We start from the raw sequence: 22,501 nt of genomic DNA on the forward strand, positions 1-22,501 counted from the left end.
CTTCTGTTTACGTGGGCGACTGCCGTGATGTTATCCCACTGGATCAATACCGGCTGACCTTGAAGCAGAGGTCTAGCTAAGTTTAGAGCATTATAAAATTGCTCTAAGCTTATTTATGCGGAGAGAATTCTCCAGACTTAATCACACTTCCCTGGAAATTTTTTCCCTGTGTGACTGTTCCCCAGCCTCTCAGGCTGGCCTCCGTGGTCACCGGCATCCAATCCTGAATGCCGAATCTGCGGCCCTCTAGAAGATGAGCACTCTGTAATCACCACAGGAGAGACACCCTTTTCCTTGGGTATAGGGTTATCCGCTGATGCATCTGAGGATGCGATCCGGACCATTTGTCCAGCAGATCCCACTGAAGAGTTCTTGCGGGAAATCTGCCGAATGGAATTGCTTCGTAATAAGCCACCATTTTTACCAGGACTCTTGTGCAATGATGCACTGACACTTTTCCTGGTTTTAGGAGGATCCCGATTAGCTCGGATAACTCCCTGGTTTTCTCCACTGGGAGAAACACGTTTTTCTGGACTGTGTCCAGAATCTTCCCTAGGAACAGTAGACGTGTCGTCGGAAAAAGCTGCGATTTTGGAATATTTAGAATCCACTCGTGCTGTCGTAGAACTACTTAAGATAGTGCTACTCCGACCTCCAACTGTTCTCTGGACCTTGCCCTTATCAGGAAAGCGTCCATGTTTCTTTTAAGAAAAATCATCATTCCGGCCATTACCTTGGTAAAGACCCGGGGCGCCGTGGACAATCCAAACGGCAGCGTCTGACTGATAGTGACAGTTCTGTACCAGGAACCTGAAGTACCCTTGGTGAGAAGGGCAAATTTGGACCTGTAGGTAAACGTCCCTGATATCCAGTGACATCATATCGTCCCCTTCTTCCTGGTTCGCTATCACTGCTCCGAGTGACTCCATCTTGATTTGAACGCTTGTATGTAAGTGTTCAAATATTTCAGATCTCACCGAGCCGGTTGGCTTCAGTACCACAATATAGTGTGGAATACTACCCCCTTCCTTGTTGTAAGAAGGGTACTTTGATTATCACCTGCTGGGAATACAGCCTGTGAATTGTGTGAGGGGGAGACGTCTCGAATTTCCAATGTACACCTGGGATATTACATGTAGGATCCCGGAGTTCCCTTGCGAGTGTTGCTGAAACTCTTGAGATGACCCCCTACCGCACCTGAGTCCGCTTGTACGGCCCCAGCGTTATGCTGCGGACTTGGCAGAAGCCGTGAGGAGCTTCTGTTCCTGGGAATGAGCTGCTTGCTGCAGTCTTCTTCCCTTTCCTCTCCCCCTGGGCAGATATGACTGGCCTTCGCCCGCCTGCCCGTATGGGGACGAAAGGACTGAGACTGAAAAGACTGTGTCCTTTTCTGCCAATATGTGACTCGGGGTAACAAAAGGTGGATTTTTCAGCTGTTGCCATGGCCACCAGGTCCAATGGACCGCCCCTTTATACGGCAATACTTCCATATGCCGTCTGGAATCTGCCTCACCTGACCACTGTCGTGTCTTCGTCTGGCAGATATGTACATCACATTTACTCTTGATGCCAGAATGCAAATATGCCTCTGCGCATCACACATATATAGAAATGCATCCTTAAAATGCTCTATAGACAATAAAATCCTGTCCCTGTCAAGGGTATCAAAATTTTCAGTCAGGAAATCCGACCAAGCCCCCTCAGCGCTGCACATCCAGGCTGAGGCGATTGCTGGTCGTAGTATAACACCAGTATGTGTGTATATACTGTTATGATATTTTCCAGCTTCCTATCAGCTGGCTCCTTGAGGGCGGCCGTATCTGGAAACGGTAACGCCATGTTTTTTATAAGCGTGTGAGCGCCTTGTCCACCCTAAGGTGTGTTTTCCAACTCGCCCTTACTACTGGCGGGAAAAAGGGTATACCGCCCATAACTTTCTGTCGGAGGAACCCCACGTATCATCACACACTTCATTTAATTTATCTGATTCAGGCAAAACTACAAGTAGTTTATTCCCACCCTACAAAATACCCTTATTTGTGGTACTTGTGGTATCAGAAATACGTAACACCTCCTTCATTGCCCTTAACATGTAACTTGTGGCCCTAAAGGAAAAATACGTTTGTTTCTTCACCGTCGACACTGGGGTCAGTGTCCGTGTCAGTGTCTGTCGACCGACTGAGGTAAATGGGCGTTTTTACAAGCCCCTGACGGTGTCTGAGACGCCTGGACCGATACTAATTTGTCCGCCGGCTGTCTCATGTCGTCAACCGGCTTGCAGCGTGTTGACATTATCACGTAATTCCATAAGTAAGCCATCCATTCTGGTGTCGACTCCCTAGAGAGTGACATCACCATTACAGGCAATTTTCTCCGTCTCCTCACCAACATTTTCCTCATACATGTCGACACACACGTACCGACCTACAGCACACACATACAGGGAATGCTCTGATAGAGGACAGGACCCACTAGCCCTTTGGGGAGACAGAGGGAGAGTTTGCCAGCACACACCAAAAGCGCCATAATGTATATAACAACCCTAGAAGGTGTTGTTTCTATATATGGGCTCTTAATATATAATTATATCGCCAATTTATGCCCCCCTTCTCTTTAACCCTGTTTCTGTAGTGCAGGGGAGAGTGGGAGCCTTCCTCACCAGCGGAGCTGGTCAGGAAAATGGCGCTGAGTGCTGAGGAGAATAAGCTCCGCCCCTTTCACGGCGGGCTTTTCTCCCGGTTATTAGGAAAACTGGCCTGGGTTAAATACATACATATAGCCTTAATGGCTATATGTGATGTATTTATTTGCCTCTAAGGTAATCTATATTGCTGCCCAGGGCGCCCCCAGCAGCGCCCTGCACCCTCCGTGACCGAGATCAGTGAGCCGTGTAGCAACAATGGCGCACAGCTGCAGTGCTGTGCGCTACCTTCATGAAGACTGAGGAGTCTTCTGCCGCCTGTTTCCGGACCTCCGTTCTGCCGTTCTTCAGCGTCTGTAAGGGGGATCGGCGGCGCGGCTCCGGGACGAACCCCAGGCTGACCTGTGTTCCGACTCCCTCTGGAGCTCAGTGTCCAGTAGCCTAAGACTTCAAACCTCCTGCACGCAGGTGAGTTGCAAGTCTCTCCCCTAAGTCCCTCGTTGCAGTGATCCTGTCGCCAGCAGGAATCACTGATTAGAAACCTAAAAAAAAACTTTTCTAAACAGCTCTTTAAGAGAGCCACCTAGATTGCACCCTCTCGGACGGGCACAAAAACCTAACTGAGGCTTGGAGGAGGGTCATAGGGGGAGGAGCCAGTACACACCATGTGACCTAAAAGCTTTTTTAGATGTGCCCTGTCTCCTGCGGAGCCCGCTATTCCCCATGGTCCTGACGGAGTCCCCAGCATCCACTAGGACGTTAGAGAAATCTATTTCAGTCTAACTCTAAGTTCCTTTTATGGGTTAGGATTATGGGGGAATTCAATTACGGGCGAAGGGTGTGAGCTGCGGTGCTGTTGCCGGGGTTTAAACACCGTAGAAGTGGCAATTTGCAGCCTTCGTCTGCAATTGAATTTCCCCCTATAACCAATTATTCAGTGTGGTGTAATGCACGTACTGTCCTCTAGTGGTCGCACATATCACTGCCCTCTAGTGGTCGCACATACCACTTCCCTCTAGCCGTCGCACATACCACTGCCCTCTAGCGGTCGCACATATCACTGCTCTCTAGCGGTCGCACATACCACTGTCCTCTAGTGGTCGCACATACCACTGCCCTCAAGCGGTCGCACATACCACTGCCTTCTAGCGGTCGCCCCTCTAGCGGTCGCACATACCACTGCCCTCTAGCGGTCGCACATACCACTGCCCTCTAGCGGTCGCACATACCATTGCCCTCTAGCGGTCGCACATATCACTGCTCTCTAGCGGTCACACATACCACTGCCCTCTAGCGGTCACACATACCACTGCCCTCTAGCGGTCGCACATACCACTGCTCTCTAGCGGTCGCACATACCACTGCCCTCTGGCGGTCGCACATATCACTGCTCTCTAGCGGTCGCACATACCACTGCCCTCTAGCGGTCACACATACCACTGCCCTCTAGCGGTCGCACATACCACTGCCCTCTAGCGGTCGCACATACCACTGCCCTCTAGCGGTCGCACATACCACTGCCCTCTAGCGGTCGCACATACAATTGCCCTCTAGCGGTCGCACATATCACTGCTCTCTAGCGGTCGCACATACCACTGCTCTCTAGCGGTCGCACATATCACTGTCCTCTAGTGGTCGCACATATCACTGCCCTCTAGTGGACGCACATATCACTGTCCTCTAGTGGACGCACATATCACTGTCCTCTAGTGGTCGCACATATCACTGCCCTCTAGTGGTCGCACATATCACTGCCCTCTATTGGCTACACATATCACTTCCCTCTAGTGGTCGCACATATCACTGCCCTCTAGTGGTCGCACATATCACTGCCCTCTAGTGGTCGCACATATCACTGCCCTCTAGTGGTCGCACATATCACTGCCCTCTAGTGGTCGCACATATCACTGCCCTCTAGTGGCTGCACATATAGCTCTGCAGCAGTCGCTGCCTTTTCACCTGCTTGGATATTTCTCTCCTTGTCACCGAGGTCCACATCGAGCGTTGTGTGAATCCTGGCACGGATCTGTTGATTCTTAATTTGGTCGTCGCCATCCAGCTCGATCTTCCCGACTTGCATCTGTTGTGCGCGGTCTGCGATAAACCCCTCCTGAGCATAAAGGTTCCTCTTATATCTGGCTTTGCCGATGTACGGGCTTTCTTCAGGGGCGTCCTCAAGATCTACATCCTATAAGTGAATGCAGAATGTATCAACACTACGCGTTTCGCAGGAAGAGCAAAGTTCTGTGTTTCACCTGGTTGGCCCCGCCGCCATTTTTCTGATCGCAGCGGCTGCATGTGACGTCATGCAGCTGCCCAGATCACGCACCCGTCACGCTCACCGTTTCTCCGTCGCCGCCCCCAGCAACGCTCTGTCTCCGCCTCGGACAGGCAGAGGCGATTGCATTTTCTGCGGGGCGCCTGTAGAAATGGGTAAATATATTACCCGTCGTTATGGGGGAGAAGCGGTATCAGCGCACGTTATGTGCGCTATACCGCTTTTCCGCCATTTATAAAAGCAGCGGTGTCTGTAGGGTGACAGAGGTGATAAAAGATAGCAGGCCGCTAAGCGTGGGCAATGTATGAACGGCCAGCGTCGATCTCAACAGCTGCAGGTGGCGATGCCCATAGACCACATCAGGGACAGAGCTGTCCCTGGCTGGGGCGGGTGCCGGCTCCGGAGTGCGCAGGGGATCTCGCGCGAGTAGCGAGATCCCGCGCAGCCGCACTGGAGCCGGCCGGGACAGGGAGACACAGCGCGTCAGCACCGAGCCTCGGCAGACAAGATGTTAGTACATCTCATCGATGTCCCTTCCTGTTTCGCCACGGTAATAAGGCGAACCAGGAAGTGTTATCCGTGCCGCTATAATATATTTACCCCAAAATGCAGACGCATGCCCAGGACGGGCCCTACGCATGCGTCCGCATCATCTTCGTAGTTTTTGCAGTTGGATCGCGTTTTACGATCCAACCTGCAGTTAGGCCCAATATCCAGATAAAAAAGAAAAACATTTGCATTTGTTCCAGAAACAGAAACACTAAATTAAAATGGAACATATCTCTTTATTTTAACTTTAGAGAATGCCAAAACGTTGTTAAAATGCCAAGGGGGAAACGTATCAAGCCTTGGAGACAGATAGTGCGGAGAAGTTGCTCAAAGCAGCCAATCAGCTTCTGTCATTTCAAGGATCCTGCTATATAAAGGACCGTTAATAGCGGACTGAATGCTTTGGGTAGCTTCTCCACATTCTCTCTTTCTCCACGGTTTGGTACATCTCACCCCACATCTCTTCACTGTACTGACTGATGAGGACAGAGGACTGGCACAATCAGTAACAGCGCCGGGCTGGTAAAACGTTACCTCTGAAGTCACGTATCCCAGCGGCTCAAACTTGGCGTCTATCTTGTAGAAAGCCAGCTCCTGCTCCAGCTCGTACTGCTTCTGGCAGGCCCGCGTCAGCTCCAGCGTCTTCTGCTTTAGCTAGAAGGGTAAGCGGCGTTATTTCCATCCTGTGCCTGGGGACAATCACTGCACGACACGCACACACACACACACACACACACACACACACAGTACACAGTAACACGCACAATCACATGAAGGCTCTTTAATGGGGAGTACAGAAGCGTTGGGACTCCCGGACTGGGAGTACCGCTGCTCTGCTAGCTGGCGGGATGGTGAGAACCAGGATAATATAAGGTGTCGCTGTCATTAATAACCGTTATGACATATGCAGTCACCTGCTACTCGGTTCCACAAATGACAGAGAAAATATGAAACCAGGGCTGAGGGAACCCCCAGGACCCAATCTATATAAGACCCCCTGCCAAATATTCTGTGGAAGGAGCTACTGTGCTAGCCGACAGGGAATCCTGCTGGGACTTGTAGTACAACACATACTGCTCTCGCCAGCTAGTAAGTCCATCATGTGACCTCCAGTAAACATTGTACCTGGCACACAGCATGCAGACAGTCTCCCACAGGAGGCCGATGGCAGAGCTAATGGGAGGAAGGTATCACAGAAACAGCAGATGAGAAATTCATGCAGGTGCAACGCGTTTCACATATGTATGGGTGGTCATGCAGCACGGTCATGCCAGGGGGGGGGGCTTTAGGGACAAGACCCGGGGATCTGACCTTTACAGAGACGCACAGGCTGAGAGAGGAAGAGGTGGAGAGATAACCGGAGAGGCGCTGGAAGGAAGGAATCAGGAGAGGTGGACAGACAGTTAGAAGACACATATACGGCTTCTGGAAAGGAAATCATTATCAGGTACGTTTGTAAATGAGGCGAGAAGACAGAACCCCAAGTCCTATTGTGACCCAGCCGCTTGGCACCACGGTGTGAGTGGCAGCGGATCATCTCATTTGGCCACCTACTGCTATGTGCTTGTTCCTGGCAGCAGGCCCACACTACTAACAGTTTCCTGATCTCAGACCAGATGTACAGCTCCTGGACACCCAGTACAGCCTCTAACACATGGGTCTTCAACCTGCGGCCCTCCAGCGGCTGTGAAACTACACCTCCCAGCATGCCCTGCCACAGTTTTGCTATTAAGGTACATTAAAACGGAGGCAGGGCATGCTGGGATGTGTAGTTCCACAGCAGCTGGAGTGCTGCAGGTTGAAGACCCATGCTGTAACCCAATGTCTCGCTAGTACCTGGTGCCGGTGTTGAAGCTACAACTCTCACTATCCTCATACACAACAGGCAGAGCTGTAGACCGTCAGCAGGTGTTGGGTTCTTTATGAGTAGACCGGATGCACATACTCACCGGTCCGTCTTGCAGCAGTCAGAGGAGCACAGCGGTCACACACATACACCTACTGTCCTGTCAGGTACATGCGGAACCCCTGCTTCATACAGGAATCACCTACTGTATCCCAGGGCAGATGTGAGTGACTCGGCACCTGCAAGTGTATGTAAGACAACAGCTTCTCCTTTCCTGACGTGTCACTGTGCGGGGCCGCACTCTGGTATAATTGTACTGTATATTCAGCTGAGACTATTCACTGTGTCTCTGGGGTTACTTGTATTAAGCACAGTGCAGCAGCTGCGTGCAGGGGCTCATTAGTATGCAGCTGTGTGCGGGCTTTCTGCCGGGGACCCTTACCCGCTGTCACCAGGAACCTCGAACCCTGTGCACTGCAGAGACTGTAACCACTGCACCTTACACCAGAGGGCGCTGTCTGCTATCTCCCTGCACAGTCGCTATAAAGGTTATTCTCTGTATGCAAGAATTTCAAACTTTACACACACACATATATGTACACACATTTGTGTATGTGTGTGTCATATATATATATATATATATATATATATATATATATATATATATATATATATATATATATATATATAGTGAGTAGAAAAAGCAGCGGCACTCAGCAGTCGGAAGTAAATGATGAGAAACAACTTTTAATCACGTCCTACGGCGTTTCGGGGAACAAGCCCCGTCTTCAGGGACAGACAATATTATATTGTCTGTCCCTGAAGACGGGGCTTGTTCCCCGAAACGCCGTAGGACGTGATTAAAAGTTGTTTCTCATCATTTACTTCCGACTGCTGAGTGCCGCTGCTTTTTCTACTCACCATATTGGATCCCACACAGGATCACAGAGGGCACCGCAGCAAGTATTCCTAGTACCCCTATTTCAGAGTGCCGATCCCCACACCGCTGTCTATATATATATATATATATATATATATATATATATATATATATATATATATATATATATATATAAAACAAAATATCTGAACACAGGTAACACACGGATGGCATTCAGAAATACACGTCAGAAAGTGAAAGGTCAAACACCGATTGTCAGGGATGCAAACAATGTGCCTAATTCATTAAGAATTTGCAATCCTCTTGTTCGCATGCTGACCGCCGCCCCCCCGCTTCAACAAGCAGAAATGAAGGATGTCTCCTGCCGGCGCAGCTTAGCTGCACCCACAGGAGGCCCGACGCCATGTTTCTGATCGCAGTGGCTGCGTGTGACGGCACAAAGCCACCGCGATCATTCCACCGTCGCGCCGCAAACCAACCCCCTTGCCGGCCTCCGCCCCCAGCAAACCAACCCCCTTGCCGCCCCCCACCTCTGCCCGATTGGCAGGCAGAGGCTACTGCATTTTCTGTGCCCCCCCCGCAGAGAATTTGGCAGCATGCGCTTGCATCTTTTTCTAATTCCAACTAGGCCCTGATAGGACTGTTACTGCCGGTGGCGGTTAGTACACGCAATGCAAAGCTCGGACACCCCCCAGGAGACACACGTGTCCATGTAAGGGACGCAGGAAGAGAGTTCATGCTGTGACTACGTTCTGCGGTGTCCTCTCCATATTGTGAGGGCGCCCAAGCTCCCCTTCCTGTGCATTGGGGACACCCCCCATATGGCAGACCCTGGAAGCACGCAGGGTCCCTGTACAGACAGCGGGAGGAATGAGTGAATTTACCCTATATAACCCCAACTTGTATACAACCAAATGCTGGAAATGGGATTAAAACTTCTGTGCATCCCTAAAATAAAACAGGTTATCACACCATGTATCACACAGAGGTAAAATTACTTGCATCAAAGCAATCTTCCCTGTTTGTGTGAGCCGAAGAAATCACATGATGCAGAATAAATCCTGAATGAACGATAAAAAAAAAAAAACAGAACAAAACCAAAACCATTAATATTCCTATTCTGAATGTGCTACCGGTCACAGTAATGTTTCTAGGAGCAGCTAGTGATGTCTTCATCTCTGGGTGCTACTGTGATACTGGTCACAGTAATGTTCTATGAGCCGCTAGTGATGTCTTCATCTAAGGGTGCTACTGTGATACTAGTCACAGTAATGTTCTATGAGCAGCTAGTGATGTCTTCATAAGGGTGCTACTGTGATACTGGTCACCGTAATGCAGGGGTGGGGAGCCTTTTTTCTACCAAGTGCCATTTGGATATTTATAAAATCCTTCGGGGGCCATACAAAAATTATCAACTTAATAATTAACCTGCCCCCATTAGATATGCCCCCAGTAGTTATGCCCCAAGTCAGTAGTTATCCCCTGTCAGTAGTTATGCCCCCAGTAGATATATCCCTAGTCACTTGTTATGCCCCATAAGATATGCCCCCAGTCAGTTGTTATGCCCCATTAAATATGCCCATTACATATGCACCCTAGTAGTGCCACTTACACACACACACACACACACACACACACACATTAAAAGAAAAAAAAAAAACACAATACACACCAGCCCTGCTTCTGCTTCCAGACCATTGCACTCCGCCTGCTCCTCAGAACTATGGGAGAGACGTCATGACATCTCCCCCATAGCACCGCACAGCCGCACAAGCACACTGCCAGAGTCGTAAGCCGGAGCTCAGGAGTGAGCTCCTGTCTCCGGCTGCTGCTGAGGGGAAGAAGCCGGGCGCCCGCTAGTAACAAAATCTCAGTGTGCGCCTGGCATCTCCCTCGGTTAGGTGAGCATGGCCGGGCCGGATCAAGTGGCTCTGCGGGCCTTATACGGCCCCCGGGCCTGAGGTTCCCCACCCCTGCCGTAATGTTTCTAGGAGTAGCTAGTGATGTTTTCATCTCAGGGTGTTACTGTGATACTGGTCACAGTAATGTTTCTAGGAGCCGCTAGTGATGTCTTCATTTAAGGGTGCTACTGTGATACTGGTCACAGTAATGTTTCTAGGAGCCGCTAGTGATGTCTTCATCTCAGTGTGTTACTGTGATACTGGTCACAGTAATGTTTCTATGAGCTGCTAGTGATGTCTTCATCTCAGGGTGTTACTGTGATACTGGTCACAGTAATGTTTCTAGGAGCCGCTAGTGATGTCTTCATCTCAGTGTGTTACTGTGATACTGGTCACAGTAATGTTTCTAGGAGCCGCTAGTGATGTCTTCATCTAAGGGTGCTACTGTGATACTGGTCAGAGTAATGTTTCTAGGAGCCGCTAGTGATGTCTTCATTTAAGGGTGCTACTGTGATACTGGTCACAGTAATGTTTCTAGGAGCCGCTAGTGATGTCTTCACCTAAGGGTGTTACCGTGATACTGGTCACAGTAATGTTTCTAGGAGCCGCTAGTGATGTCTTCATTTAAGGGTGCTACTGTGATACTGGTCACAGTAATGTTTCTAGGAGCAGCTAGTGATGTCTTCACCTAAGGGTGTTACTGTGATACTGGTCACAGTAATGTTTCCAGGAGCCGCTAGTGATGTCTTCACCTAAGGGTGTTACTGTGATACTGGTCACAGTAATGTTTCTAGGAGCCGCTAGTGATGTCTTCATTTAAGGGTGCTACTGTGATACTGGTCACAGTAATGTTTCTAGGAGCCGCTAGTGATGTCTTCATTTAAGGGTGCTACTGCGATACTGGTCACAGTAATGTTTCTAGGAGCCGCTAGTGATGTCTTCATCTAAGGGTGCTACTGTGATACTGGTCACAGTAATGTTTCTAGGAGCAGCTAGTGATGTCTTCATCTAAGGGTGCTACTGTGATACTGGTCACAGTAATGTTTCTAGGAGCCGCTAGTGAGGTCTTCATCTAAGGGTGTTACTGTGATACTGGTCACAGTAATATTTCTAGGAGCCGCTAGTGATGTCTTCATCTAAGGGTGTTACTGTGATACTGGTCACAGTAATATTTCTAGGAGCAGCTAGTGATGTCTTCATCTCAGGGCGTTACTGTGATACCCGCGCTGCTACAAGAAGAGAGTCTGCTGTAGGGAGAGAAGCTTACGCTCACACCTGACCATAACTTCAGTACAGAAGGTAAGCATCTGATGCTGAATGGGCAGCTAAATTGCCCCTGTATCAGGGTTCCATTTCTCCGTTGTCAGACTGGCGGGTTTATCGTTATGTCGGTGACAGACACAGCTTGCAAGGATAATAAACTTAATATACTGTTATAAAGGCCTGTCAGTGCACCCATCATGAACATAAATATACATAGCACCCAGCTATTTGTGTCTGCCCCGTATATTCTCCCTTCTTATTCCCTGTGAGTGTCTACCAAATGAACAATTCCCTTTTCTGAATGATAAACTATAGAAGAAAACTCCATTCTCACTATTAGAAAAAACAATAGCACTCTGTGGATACATGGAGGAACCGCGCCAAATAAATCCGTCACAGTATCCAGAAGAGAATCTATAAACAGTATTAAGGGGCGACTTACTATCTCGCTCTTGGTGTCCATCTCTCTTTCCAGCTCCTTGTAGCTCTTCTTGTGCTGCTGTGCCTCGTGCCTCAGAGATTTGTTTAGCTCATCCTGGCTCTGTAGCTCGTTGCTGACCTTCGTCTTCTGGCTCTGCAATTCCTCCATCTCCTTTATCTTTTTCTCCAGGTCTCTCTCCAGTTTTTCTACCTCCTCTACAACGACATCAGCACAGTGCGAGTGACTTTCATCTCAGACTTTAATTAGTGCAAAGATTTAAAAGTGAATTTATGAGGTTAGAAGTTCTAGTGACAGCACGTCTCATGTTGTGTCTGTCCGGGCGCACACCCGCCTGTAAATTATACTTCTGTTTGTTCTTTTCTGTTTGCTTGTTTAAAACTTTTTAATAAAAAATACACGATTTAAAAAATAAATAAATTGATACTTGTTACCTAGAAGACTGCAAGCGTATGCATGAGTCTCTGGCATCAGTACTGCACCAAAACGATGCAAGAAAGAGAATCACTGTCCTCCCCAGATAGATAAATAGGGAACAGATTTATAATTCTATATGATATACATTATGAATTTTGGACCCAATGATCCTGCAGAGTATGCAGTGTAAACTTTTACCTATATTAAACCGGTCATGTGCGTCCTGCCTCTCCTGATTCACTATTGGTTGTCCATCCAGAGAGTTCAAACAGCGCAGGTGGAAAATGGTGTATAGCCGGTAATGAGGAAGATTGGCGATTGGATTATCAGCGAGGAACAGCGACGTTAAGTCTTTTAGAGGCTTCAGCCGAGAAACATCCTGCAGCTTCGGGATAGTAAAACACACGGGTTGTGTAAGTATATAACACGGGCTGGGAATACCCAGCTATATATTTGCTTGTTACCGTGCAGCATGGATTGAGACACTTACTGAAAAGATCTTATTCTGTTTTAGATTCAAGATGTTCAGCGCTTTCACCTTCTTCCCGAGCCAGGCAGGTACGTGCTCAATCTCGTTTCCAGACAGATTCAGCTTCTGCAGGCTGTGCAAGTGCTCCAAGCCTTCAATTTTGCTGCAATAAAACAGAGAACCCCGTATGTGAAGGGTGGGCAACCGTTCAGCTGCAGAGTCTTTATTGGGGACTATACGGACTCTCTAACAGGCCGAGTAACGGATAAACGGCCTGATTCCTAGTTGAGCGTAGCTCCGAATGCCGACAAATCAAGCTATTTTTTTGCATGAAATGTACATTCGTGTCTTTGAGTGTGCACCGGCAATTCCGGTACGGAATACTGAACGTAATGTATGTGCCGTGTGCAGGTACTGGCAATTCCGGTACGGAATACTGAACGTAATGTATGTGCAGTGTGCAGGTACTGGCAATTCCGGTACGGAATACTGATCGTAATGTATGTGCCGTGTGCAGGTACTGGCAATTCCGGTACGGAATACTGAACGTAATGTATGTGCCGTGTGCAGGTACTGGCAATTCCGGTACGGAATACTGAACGTAATGTATGTGCAGTGTGCAGGTACTGGCAATTCCGGTACGGAATACTGATCGTAATGTATGTGCCGTGTGCAGGTACTGGCAATTCCGGTACGGAATACTGAACGTAATGTATGTGCAGTGTGCAGGTACTGGCAATTCCGGTACGGAATACTGAACGTAATGTATGTGCAGTGTGCAGGTACTGGCAATTCCGGTACGGAATACTGAACGTAATGTATGTGCAGTGTGCAGGTACTGGCAATTCCGGTACGGAATACTGAACGTAATGTATGTGCAGTGTGCAGTACTGGCAATTCCGGTACAGAATACTGAACGTAATGTATGTGCAGTGTGCAGGTACTGGCAATTCCGGTACGGAATACTGAACGTAATGTATGTGCAGTGTGCAGGTACTGGCAATTCCGGTACGGAATACTGAACGTAATGTATGTGCCGTGTGCAGTACTGGCAATTCCGGTACGGAATACTGATCGTCATGTATGTGCAGTGTGCAGTACTGGCAATTCCGGTACGGAATACTGATCGTCATGTATGTGCAGTGTGCAGTACTGGCAATTCCGGTACGGAATACCGATTGTAATGTATGTGCAGTGTGCAGGTACTGGCAATTCCGGTACGGAATACTGATCGTAATGTATGTGCAGTGTGCAGTACTGGCAATTCCGGTACGGAATACTGAACGTAATATGTATGTGCAGTGTGCAGTACTGGCAATTCCGGTACGGAATACTGAACGTAATGTATGTGCAGTGTGCAGTACTGGCAATTCCGGTACGTAATACTGATCGTAATGTACAGCTTGCATGCGCGTCTTAGCGTAACCAGACGCAGAATATTCTCCATGATAACACATGTGTAATTAAGAGGTTCATAATAATTTACCGACGGACAAAATAACGGCAGTCATAATCCCAACAGCCATTGGCCTACGGTAAAAAATACCGACTTGAGTTTTTATGGGGTTTTGGTGTGAATATCGACACCGTCTAAGTGTACCGTGTCCCTTCGCATGGCGAGCACCTAGCTGCGCTCAGCACACTATTATATTCCCCCTCTAGGTCCGCTGGGATGGTAAAGTATGAACAAGTCTGTTTTGGGGCAAAAACTCCTTAAAAAACGCATGGCGGCATTTCGAAATGTCGGTATTTTGACCGTGTCGGTATTTAGACTGTCGATCAACAGGTGTCGGGATTATGACAGTTGCTACTGTGTCCGTCGGTAAATCAACTGCTACCCGTAATTAAGTGACCTGGTTCCAGAGAATTTCATGAAGGAACCTGGACAAGATATAAATCGTGAGGATACCACTGCGATTGGCTAGTTTACTGCATATCTGGCGCCATCCCACAACGATTGCACGCACTGTCTGTTTATATAAAAACCAGGTTCCATCAGAAGGAAAAGAAACAAATATATTTCTTTCACCATCTGGAAAACTGATAAGTCAGTGACGGTTCTATCGCCGCATTCTACGCATCTTTTTCACGGTTATTGAATGTGATGGATGTTTTTCCCTTTCCAACAATACTGACGATACCTGATCCTGTTGTGGGACAAGTTCAGGTCCCGGATCCTCGTCAATTTCTCCAGTTTCTCAATCTTCTCAATAAGGTTGTAACTGAGATTCAATACTTCCAGCCGATCACATTTATCCAGGCCCTCTATATACTACAGAAGAGAACCGTATGTCAGTCCGCACACACCTCATTATATCACTTGGCTGTCACTATAACTGGCCGGACAGCGTTATAAACTGGCTACTGCTTCACGGTGCCCCTGAAACATGGCGTTATAGATTACGTGCCAAGGAGTTATCATGGGGCTAGAAAATAGGTATATCTATTCCACAGGAAGTTAAAAACACATATTAACGTGAAACAATTGGCTCAACTTTGTAGGACACATATGAAAAGGTGCTTGAAAGCGTTAACTGTTTGGTGCCCGGATTCTCATCCACCACTACAACCCCGATGTTTCCCTGTGGAAACTCTATGTACCCTGCTGAAGAAAGACATATTAAAGCCATCTGAGGCTGATGTGGCGGCTCTGGCAGCGGTCGCCGGAGGAGGGGTTTTATACACTGCCCTACTTCGGCGTCTAAGATGGTAATACATCTCGGCGCTGCCGCTTCCTACTTCGCCTCGGTAAAGAGGCAAAACGGGCAGCGTTACACCCGCACGATACGTGCCAGTATAATACATTTACCCCTCGTTCCTCAAGGCACTCTTAACAATCCAGGTTTTAACGATATCCCTGTTTGTGCACACATGGCATAATCAAACTGAATGAGGTACTAATTAAGGAGTCTATGTACTAAGAGTTGGAGAGAGATAAAGTGGCCGGAGGTAAAGTGCCAACCAATCAGCTCCTGTCATTTTTCAAACGCAGCATGTGACATGGCAGTTAGGATCCGATTGTCTGGTACTTTATCTCTCTCCAAGGCTTACTACATAGACCCCTTAGTCACCTGTGCACAAGCATGGATATCCTTAAAATCTGGACTGATAGGGTACCTTGATGACTGATGATGGGGACATTTACTAAGCAGTGATAAAAGCGCAGAAGTGAGCCAGTGGAGAAGTTGCCCATGGCAACCAATCAGCACTGACGTAACATCTATAATTTGCATACTGTAAAATGATACAGAGCTGCTGATTGGTTGATGGGGCCACTTCTCCACTGGCTCACTTCTCCGCTCTTATCACTGCTTAGTAAATGTCCCCCTTAGTCTGAGAACCTCTGGTCTATATTATTCCTAATGGAAAACCGACCTTAAATTTCTTTCCTCCTTCCTTAGACAGAGAAAGATTCAACGAGGTAACGAAAGCCAAGTTTTCTTGTTTGGATAATTTCCGGATAAGAACCTCAGTGATATAGCGCACTCCAGGGTCATCACCTGATCATTCACAGAGAGGGGGAAGAGAGAGAGAAGAGAGTCATTATCAGCCGGCATGGAGAGGTGATAAGGAACTCGCTACATCTAACCACGCCGGCTCGCAAGCCAGACGAGACCAGGATGTTGGGAATTTAACATTATGGGTGGTATTCAAATGATATATCACGCCCAATCTCCTTTCTAAAGTGATCCCCCGTCATTGCGCATATCGCGCTCACAGTAATTAGGTTTAGCTACGTAAAGGGTTGGGTGCCCTCGCTACCCCGGGGGTAGTGAGCTAAAATGATTATATCACGCCCGTCAGCAGAAACAGAGCGGGTGTCAGTGGCAAACGGGAAGGGGGGGGGGGGGGGGTTTCCAAATGCAGTCCAAAATCTCCCGCTCTGCGGAACATTGGAGAAAGTGCGCAGAGGAACCTAGTAATAACTCTGGACATTAATGTAAACACTGGTCTATTTATACACTGGATAATGTATAGCACACAGTATTAATATTTAACACTATAGATGGTCTATAGCAGGCATGTCCAAACTGCGGCCCTCCAGCTGTTGTGAAACTACACATCCCAGCATGCCCTGACACAGCTTTAGCATTCTCTGACAGCAAAACTGTGTCAGGGCATGCTGGGATATGTAGTTTCACAACAGCTGGAGGGCCGCAGTTTGGACATGCCTGGTCTATAGTATAGGCTTTATCAAAGATATTTAAATAATATAAATAAATGGTCAGTAAAAGGTTAAACATACCATAATAAATAAATAAATAAATAAATACATAAACATAATACAACCAGTAGGAGACAGTAGTGCACTTTCTAAGCACACATTCTCCCACCTCATGGTAAGGCTCCTGTCTCTTCTTCCTGGCAGCTACTCTCTGGTCCAGAGCACTGACTGAGGACTCAAATCCACACACACAGCAAACTGGGCATGTGCAGCAGTTCTGCTCTGTCCTTTAAACAGCATGATGTGGTGGCAGCTCCAGTAATCATATTAAATACCATTGCTATTATTGTCATAATTTGAGCCACTTGCCAAGAGGGAGAGGGGGGGGGTTCTGTGCAACCAGAAACCTCCCCTGCGTTTGCCTATGGGTGTGGAAGGGGGTGAAAAAGAATTGCATACCGCCCTGTAATTCTGTAACTTCATTACTTAGGGGGAGAGTTGTCAATGTTTGGAGAGCGATAAAGTGGAGATACAGGGGGAGATTTATCAAGGTTTGATAAATCTCCCCTTGTATCTCCACTTTATCGCTCTCCAAACATTGGAGAGAAATAAAGTACCAACCAATCAGATCTTAACTATCATCGTTCAAACACAGCCTGTAAAATGACAGTTAGTAGCCGACTGGTTGGTACTTTTGGGGCTTATGTATTAAGCTTTGGAGAGAGGTAAAGTACCAGCCAATCAGCTCGTAACTGTCATGGTACATACAGGCTGTAATTTAAAAATGACAGCTATGAGCTGATTGGCTGGCACTTCAACTCTCTCCAAGGCTTAATTCATAGGCCCTTTAATCTCTCTCTCTACTTTATCTCTCTCCAAATGTCATAACTCTCATCCTATGTCCCAGAAGTGACACAGAGTATCTTCACCCTATAAGCCCCTGCTTACCTTTATCTATTTCGTACTCTGAAATGTCACTTTCTTCGGTGATCTCGAGGTTCCGGCTGCCAACCCCTCTAGCGGTGTAAGAGGTGGGGGGTCTGGGGTTGGCGGTAGAGCGCGGTGACCTCATGTTGGGACTTTTGGCGTTTTTCTTCATAGTATAGAACTGGGCTGATCATTTAGGACAACCTGCAGGAGAAGAAACCACAGACATTTACAGTGGACTGACAAACGCGAATCACACAAGTGTTGCTTCAACTTTACACTTCATTCACAGTAAGACTGAAACACACGTAACCTAAGCGCGCTGGGAAAACCGCAGACGCCGCTATAGATCAGTTATAGACCTGCGATTTAACACGATGGCGCAAGAGCACACCCCACATTAGACTTCAGTATCACAGCACCATCCCAAAACACAGAACCACTTGTGACTGGCAATGAACAAAACAGAAGGAATTATGGGCCCAATTCAGACCTGATCGCTAGCAGGCGATTTTTGCACTGCTGCGATCAGATAGTCGCTGCCGCATATTTTAGCTGCGCAAGTGTGCGATCGCATGTGTAGCCGAGCGGTACACACAGATCTTGTGCAGTCTCTGCGCAGCCCAGGACTTACTCAGCCGCTGCGATCACATCAGCCTGTCCGGGACCGGAACAGACGTCAGGAACCCTCCCCGCAAACGCTTGGACACGCCTGTGTTTTTCCAACCACTCCCTGAAAACGGTCAGTTGCCACCCACAAACGCCCTCTTCCTGTCAATCTCCTTGCGATCGCCCGTATGAATGGATTCTTCGCACAAACCCATCGCTGAGCGACGATCCGTTTTGTACCCCTGCGACGCGCCTGCGCATTGCGGTGCATACGCATGCGCAATTTAGACCTGATCGCTTGCTGTACGAAAACGCAGCCTAGTGATCAGGTCTGAATTAGGCCCCTTGTTCCCACTAAGTACTTCCATCTTCAATACCTCATGGCTAGATGCAAGAGATAACTTTAAGCTATTACTAAGGGGCCACACGTGATCCTACTGAGGGCCACACATCTGTCCACCTCTAACGTAGTCAACAGCAAAGAACAAAGGGTTATTACAGAGAAGACCGCAGTGGTGGTATAATGCACCGAAGGCCCGAACCTCTCGGGTCAAACACCTAACGATGGGCTATCACCCACCCATAGATCACTAACCGTCAGATGGAAGGTGACAAGAGTTACACAACCTTCCAACGCACACACAGATCACTTACTTACACACTTACCACACATAGGATCACGGATACAAACTACTGCATGTGTGCGAGACCAAACCAAGATTCAGCAAGAACCAAAACAAAACTCTCAATGACTTCCTTCCTCTTCTCAGTCAGTAAGAACCGTATCGTCGCTGCTGCGGCACTTCCCTAATCCGTTCACGCCGTTACCACCAATCGTCATCATCGGATCAGTCCTCCAGTCACCACCTGGATTCCGGGGACAGTAAGGGCGTCAGATACGTCTCTACCAATCAGCAGAAACTTACGTCTATTGTCTAATCTCCCAACAGGAGGTGCAAAAAAAACAAACAAACCCAAAACATAAAGCAGGTTAAGTTTTATAATTAAATATCTTATAATGAAAAGAAGAGATATTTACATGAAGAAATACAGAATATATAGATCTACCTGTACCTGGACCCGGCAGTGATAATACAATGTGAGTATAGGGATAATGAGATATAATATATAGAATTAGAGGATATAGCACTGTACCTGGCCCCGGCAGTGATAATACAATGTGAGTATAGGGGATAATGAGATATAATATATAGAATAAGAGGATATAGCACTGTACCTGGCCCCGGCAGTGATAATACAATGTGAGTGTTATGGCCATAACAGATATTAGAGTATAGGGATAATGAGATATAATATATAGAATAAGAGGATATAGCACTGTACCTGGCCCCGGCAGTGATAATACAATGTGAGTATAGGGATAATGAGATATAATATATAGAATAAGAGGATATAGCACTGTACCTGGCCCCGGCAGTGATAATACAATGTGAGTATAGGGGGATAATGAGATATAATATATAGAATAAGAGGATATAGCACTGTACCTGGCCCCAGCAGTGATAATACAATGTGAGTATAGGGGATAATGAGATATAATATATAGAATAAGAGGATATAGCACTGTACCTGGCCCCGGCAGTGATAATACAATGTGAGTATAGGGGGATAATGAGATATAATATATAGAATAAGAGGATATAGCACTGTACCTGGCCCCGGCAGTGATAATACAATGTGAGTATAGGGTTAATGATATATAATATATAGAATAAGAGGATATAGCACTGTACCTGGCCCCAGCAGTGATAATACAATGTGAGTATAGGGGATAATGAGATATAATATATAGAATAAGAGGATATAGCACTGTACCTGGCCCCAGCAGTTAGCAGTTTGTGCTGGCCGCCGTTGTCATGGTTACGCTGGGCCGGGCCTCCCCCTGTTACCGCCGCGGCCTGGATTTGGGATGGGCCCGGACAGGCAGCACCGGGGGAGGGCGGAGAGGCGGGTCCGCAGCTATACGTCCGCTGTACGGCGAGCAGAGACCGCGAGTTACCGGGACATGCGCGCCGCCATGCTGGAAGGGGACGCGGCTACACTGACAGCAGAGCAGGGACCCGGGCTAGGCCGCGCCCAATCCGGGGTGTCATCTGTCCGGGGCCCGCCCGTAGTGTGTGCTGCTGCAGTGGCGGTGTCTGTGTGACAGGAACAGGATCATCACTCGGCCACACTGATCCTATATCTATCATTTATCCATCTCATATTTAACTATAACATTATCTATCTACAGAATCGTCTACAGTATCTATTATCTATCTATCTTTCTTTCTATCTACAGTATCAATTATCAATTTACAGTATCTATTATCTATCTTTCTATCTACAGTATCTATTATCTATCTTTCTATCTACAGTATCTATTATCAATTTACAGTATCTATTATCTATCTATTTCGTCATAGAGGATGTTGGGGACACCAAAAGAACCATGGGGTATAGACGGGATCCGCAGGAGACATTGGCACTTTAAGACTTTCAAAGGGGCGTGACCTGGCTCCTCCCTCTATATCCCTCCCCAGACTCAGTTTAGAAAATGTGCCCTGCGAGACGGAGGCACTCGGGCGAGCTCTACTGAGTTTCTCTGAAAAGACTTAAGTTAGGTTTTTTATTCTGGGGAGATCTGCTGGCTACAGACTCCCTGCTTCGTGGGATAGAGGGGAGAGCAGTCTAGACCCACTTCTAATGAGTTTCAGGGCTCTGCTGCTGCTGACAGGATGCCTTCCGCACCTGAGGGGAGATGAACGCCGGGTGCTCTCGGATGCTCGCTCCCACAGCCTGCCGTCCCCCCTCTTCAAAGTCAGAAGACAGGTGAGTGTTAAGAAGAAAAGAAGACTTCTCTTCAGAATGACGGCATTTAGAGGTACCGCACAGCAAGGCAAGCACAGTGAGTGCCGGGCTCCCATACAGTACACACCACTGGGTGCAGGGCGCTGGGGGGGGGCACCCTGGGGAGCTTTTTTTACCTCAGAAAACACTGGCAGAGAGGACATTAAGTGCCTGGGCACAGTCCAAACCCCCCGCCAGTATAAATATATATATATATATATATATATATAATGACAATGCTAAATTCCTTTGTCGTATAAACAACCCTTTATGAAGCTAAGAACACTGTACGCTGTTTACTTAAGAAGTACCGTAATGGTACGCTGTTGGCGTAACGATCGCTCGGCCGTAGGCGAGACGCTCAAGCGTCACGTTCGCTCGCGGCCCAGCGATCACAGGACACGTTATTGGTTATGTCTAGGGTAATGATTCGCTATGGCGTAGCTTACGCTCGAGACCACGAGGAGGTCACCAGCGATGCAGATGCTCACAACACTATACCTTTATGTTAAAACCTTATACCAATGAAATACACTGAATACCTTAATGTGAGTACAGGGTGTAAGTGCAACCTTGTGTAACCTGACTAACTACAAAGCTGCTTGAGCGTCACCGACGCTCAAGTGAACACTTAACACTATAGAAAATACACAGATACTGGTTTAGGTTCCAAAGCCTATTAACTGTATTATATCTAATATACTTGTAAAAGGGGATAACAGTACAAATGATACACTACAATATAACAAGGACTTCCTAACCACAGAACTAAACAATAAATACAAAAAGACAATACTACACTGACCTAAATGCAATACAGTACAATACTATAATACTATGAGAGATATAAGAGAAAAGAGGAGAGAGAGAGATAGAGAGAGAGAGAGAGAAATTGGCTCACAGAAAGACAATGATTACGGAGAGAAACTTACGCACAAAGGGTTTGATCGCCTGCGCCTCGATATCCAGCTCCCGGCTATCAGCAGATAACCGTTGATGAGAGAGTGAGAGCTGGATGTGGTCGGCCTGCCTATTTATGCCCCACACACAATGCAATCTCCTGGTCCTACAATCCCATTGTCCATTGGCCGAAGGAATTCGGCCCTGCATCATAACAAAAGGTCATAGGGTGATTCATACAGGTGGGCTGTGACGATTTCCAACAGCTCAGGTGGGTGGGAAACTGGGTTTCCCGCCGCATACCTGAGTATGAGTAAATAATAGAAATGGACATAAACTTCTTATG

The 22,501-nt window shown here is 47.5% G+C and overlaps 1 protein-coding gene and 1 long non-coding RNA gene across 7 annotated transcripts in view; one reads left to right on the forward strand and one right to left on the reverse strand.

Annotated features, from left to right (window-relative positions):
* Positions 1-12,831, forward strand: part of LOC134948158 (uncharacterized) — a 28,993-nt gene extending 16,162 nt beyond the window's left edge. The window contains exons 2-3 of the long non-coding RNA XR_010182922.1: positions 12,495-12,648; positions 12,750-12,831. This is a non-coding gene — a long non-coding RNA (uncharacterized LOC134948158). The remainder of the gene's footprint in view (positions 1-12,494; positions 12,649-12,749) is intronic.
* CNTRL (centriolin) overlaps positions 1-20,582 on the reverse strand; it is a 126,335-nt gene extending 105,753 nt beyond the window's left edge. For 2 of the 6 annotated variants that reach the window (XM_063935981.1, XM_063935979.1), the window contains exons 1-11: positions 20,242-20,581; positions 19,072-19,272; positions 17,818-18,000; positions 16,080-16,204; positions 14,846-14,976; positions 12,726-12,867; positions 12,434-12,620; positions 11,822-12,015; positions 6,780-6,836; positions 6,003-6,122; positions 4,601-4,829 (exon numbers count right to left, since the gene is read on the reverse strand). In XM_063935981.1, the coding sequence (XP_063792051.1) occupies positions 4,601-4,829; positions 6,003-6,122; positions 6,780-6,836; positions 11,822-12,015; positions 12,434-12,620; positions 12,726-12,867; positions 14,846-14,976; positions 16,080-16,204; positions 17,818-17,968 (1,336 nt within the window). In that variant the 5' untranslated portion in view covers positions 17,969-18,000; positions 19,072-19,272; positions 20,242-20,581. Of the gene's footprint in view, positions 1-4,600; positions 4,830-6,002; positions 6,123-6,779; positions 6,837-11,821; positions 12,016-12,433; positions 12,621-12,725; positions 12,868-14,845; positions 14,977-16,079; positions 16,205-17,817; positions 18,001-19,071; positions 19,273-20,241 lie in introns of all 6 variants that reach the window. The other 4 variants (XM_063935984.1, XM_063935982.1, XM_063935983.1 and 1 more) reach the window with 3 other exon arrangements.
* Between the last annotated feature and the right edge of the window lie 1,919 nt (positions 20,583-22,501).

The sequence above is a fragment of the Pseudophryne corroboree genome, chromosome 8, assembly GCF_028390025.1.
Source record: "Pseudophryne corroboree isolate aPseCor3 chromosome 8, aPseCor3.hap2, whole genome shotgun sequence".
NCBI lineage: Eukaryota > Metazoa > Chordata > Amphibia > Anura > Myobatrachidae > Pseudophryne > Pseudophryne corroboree.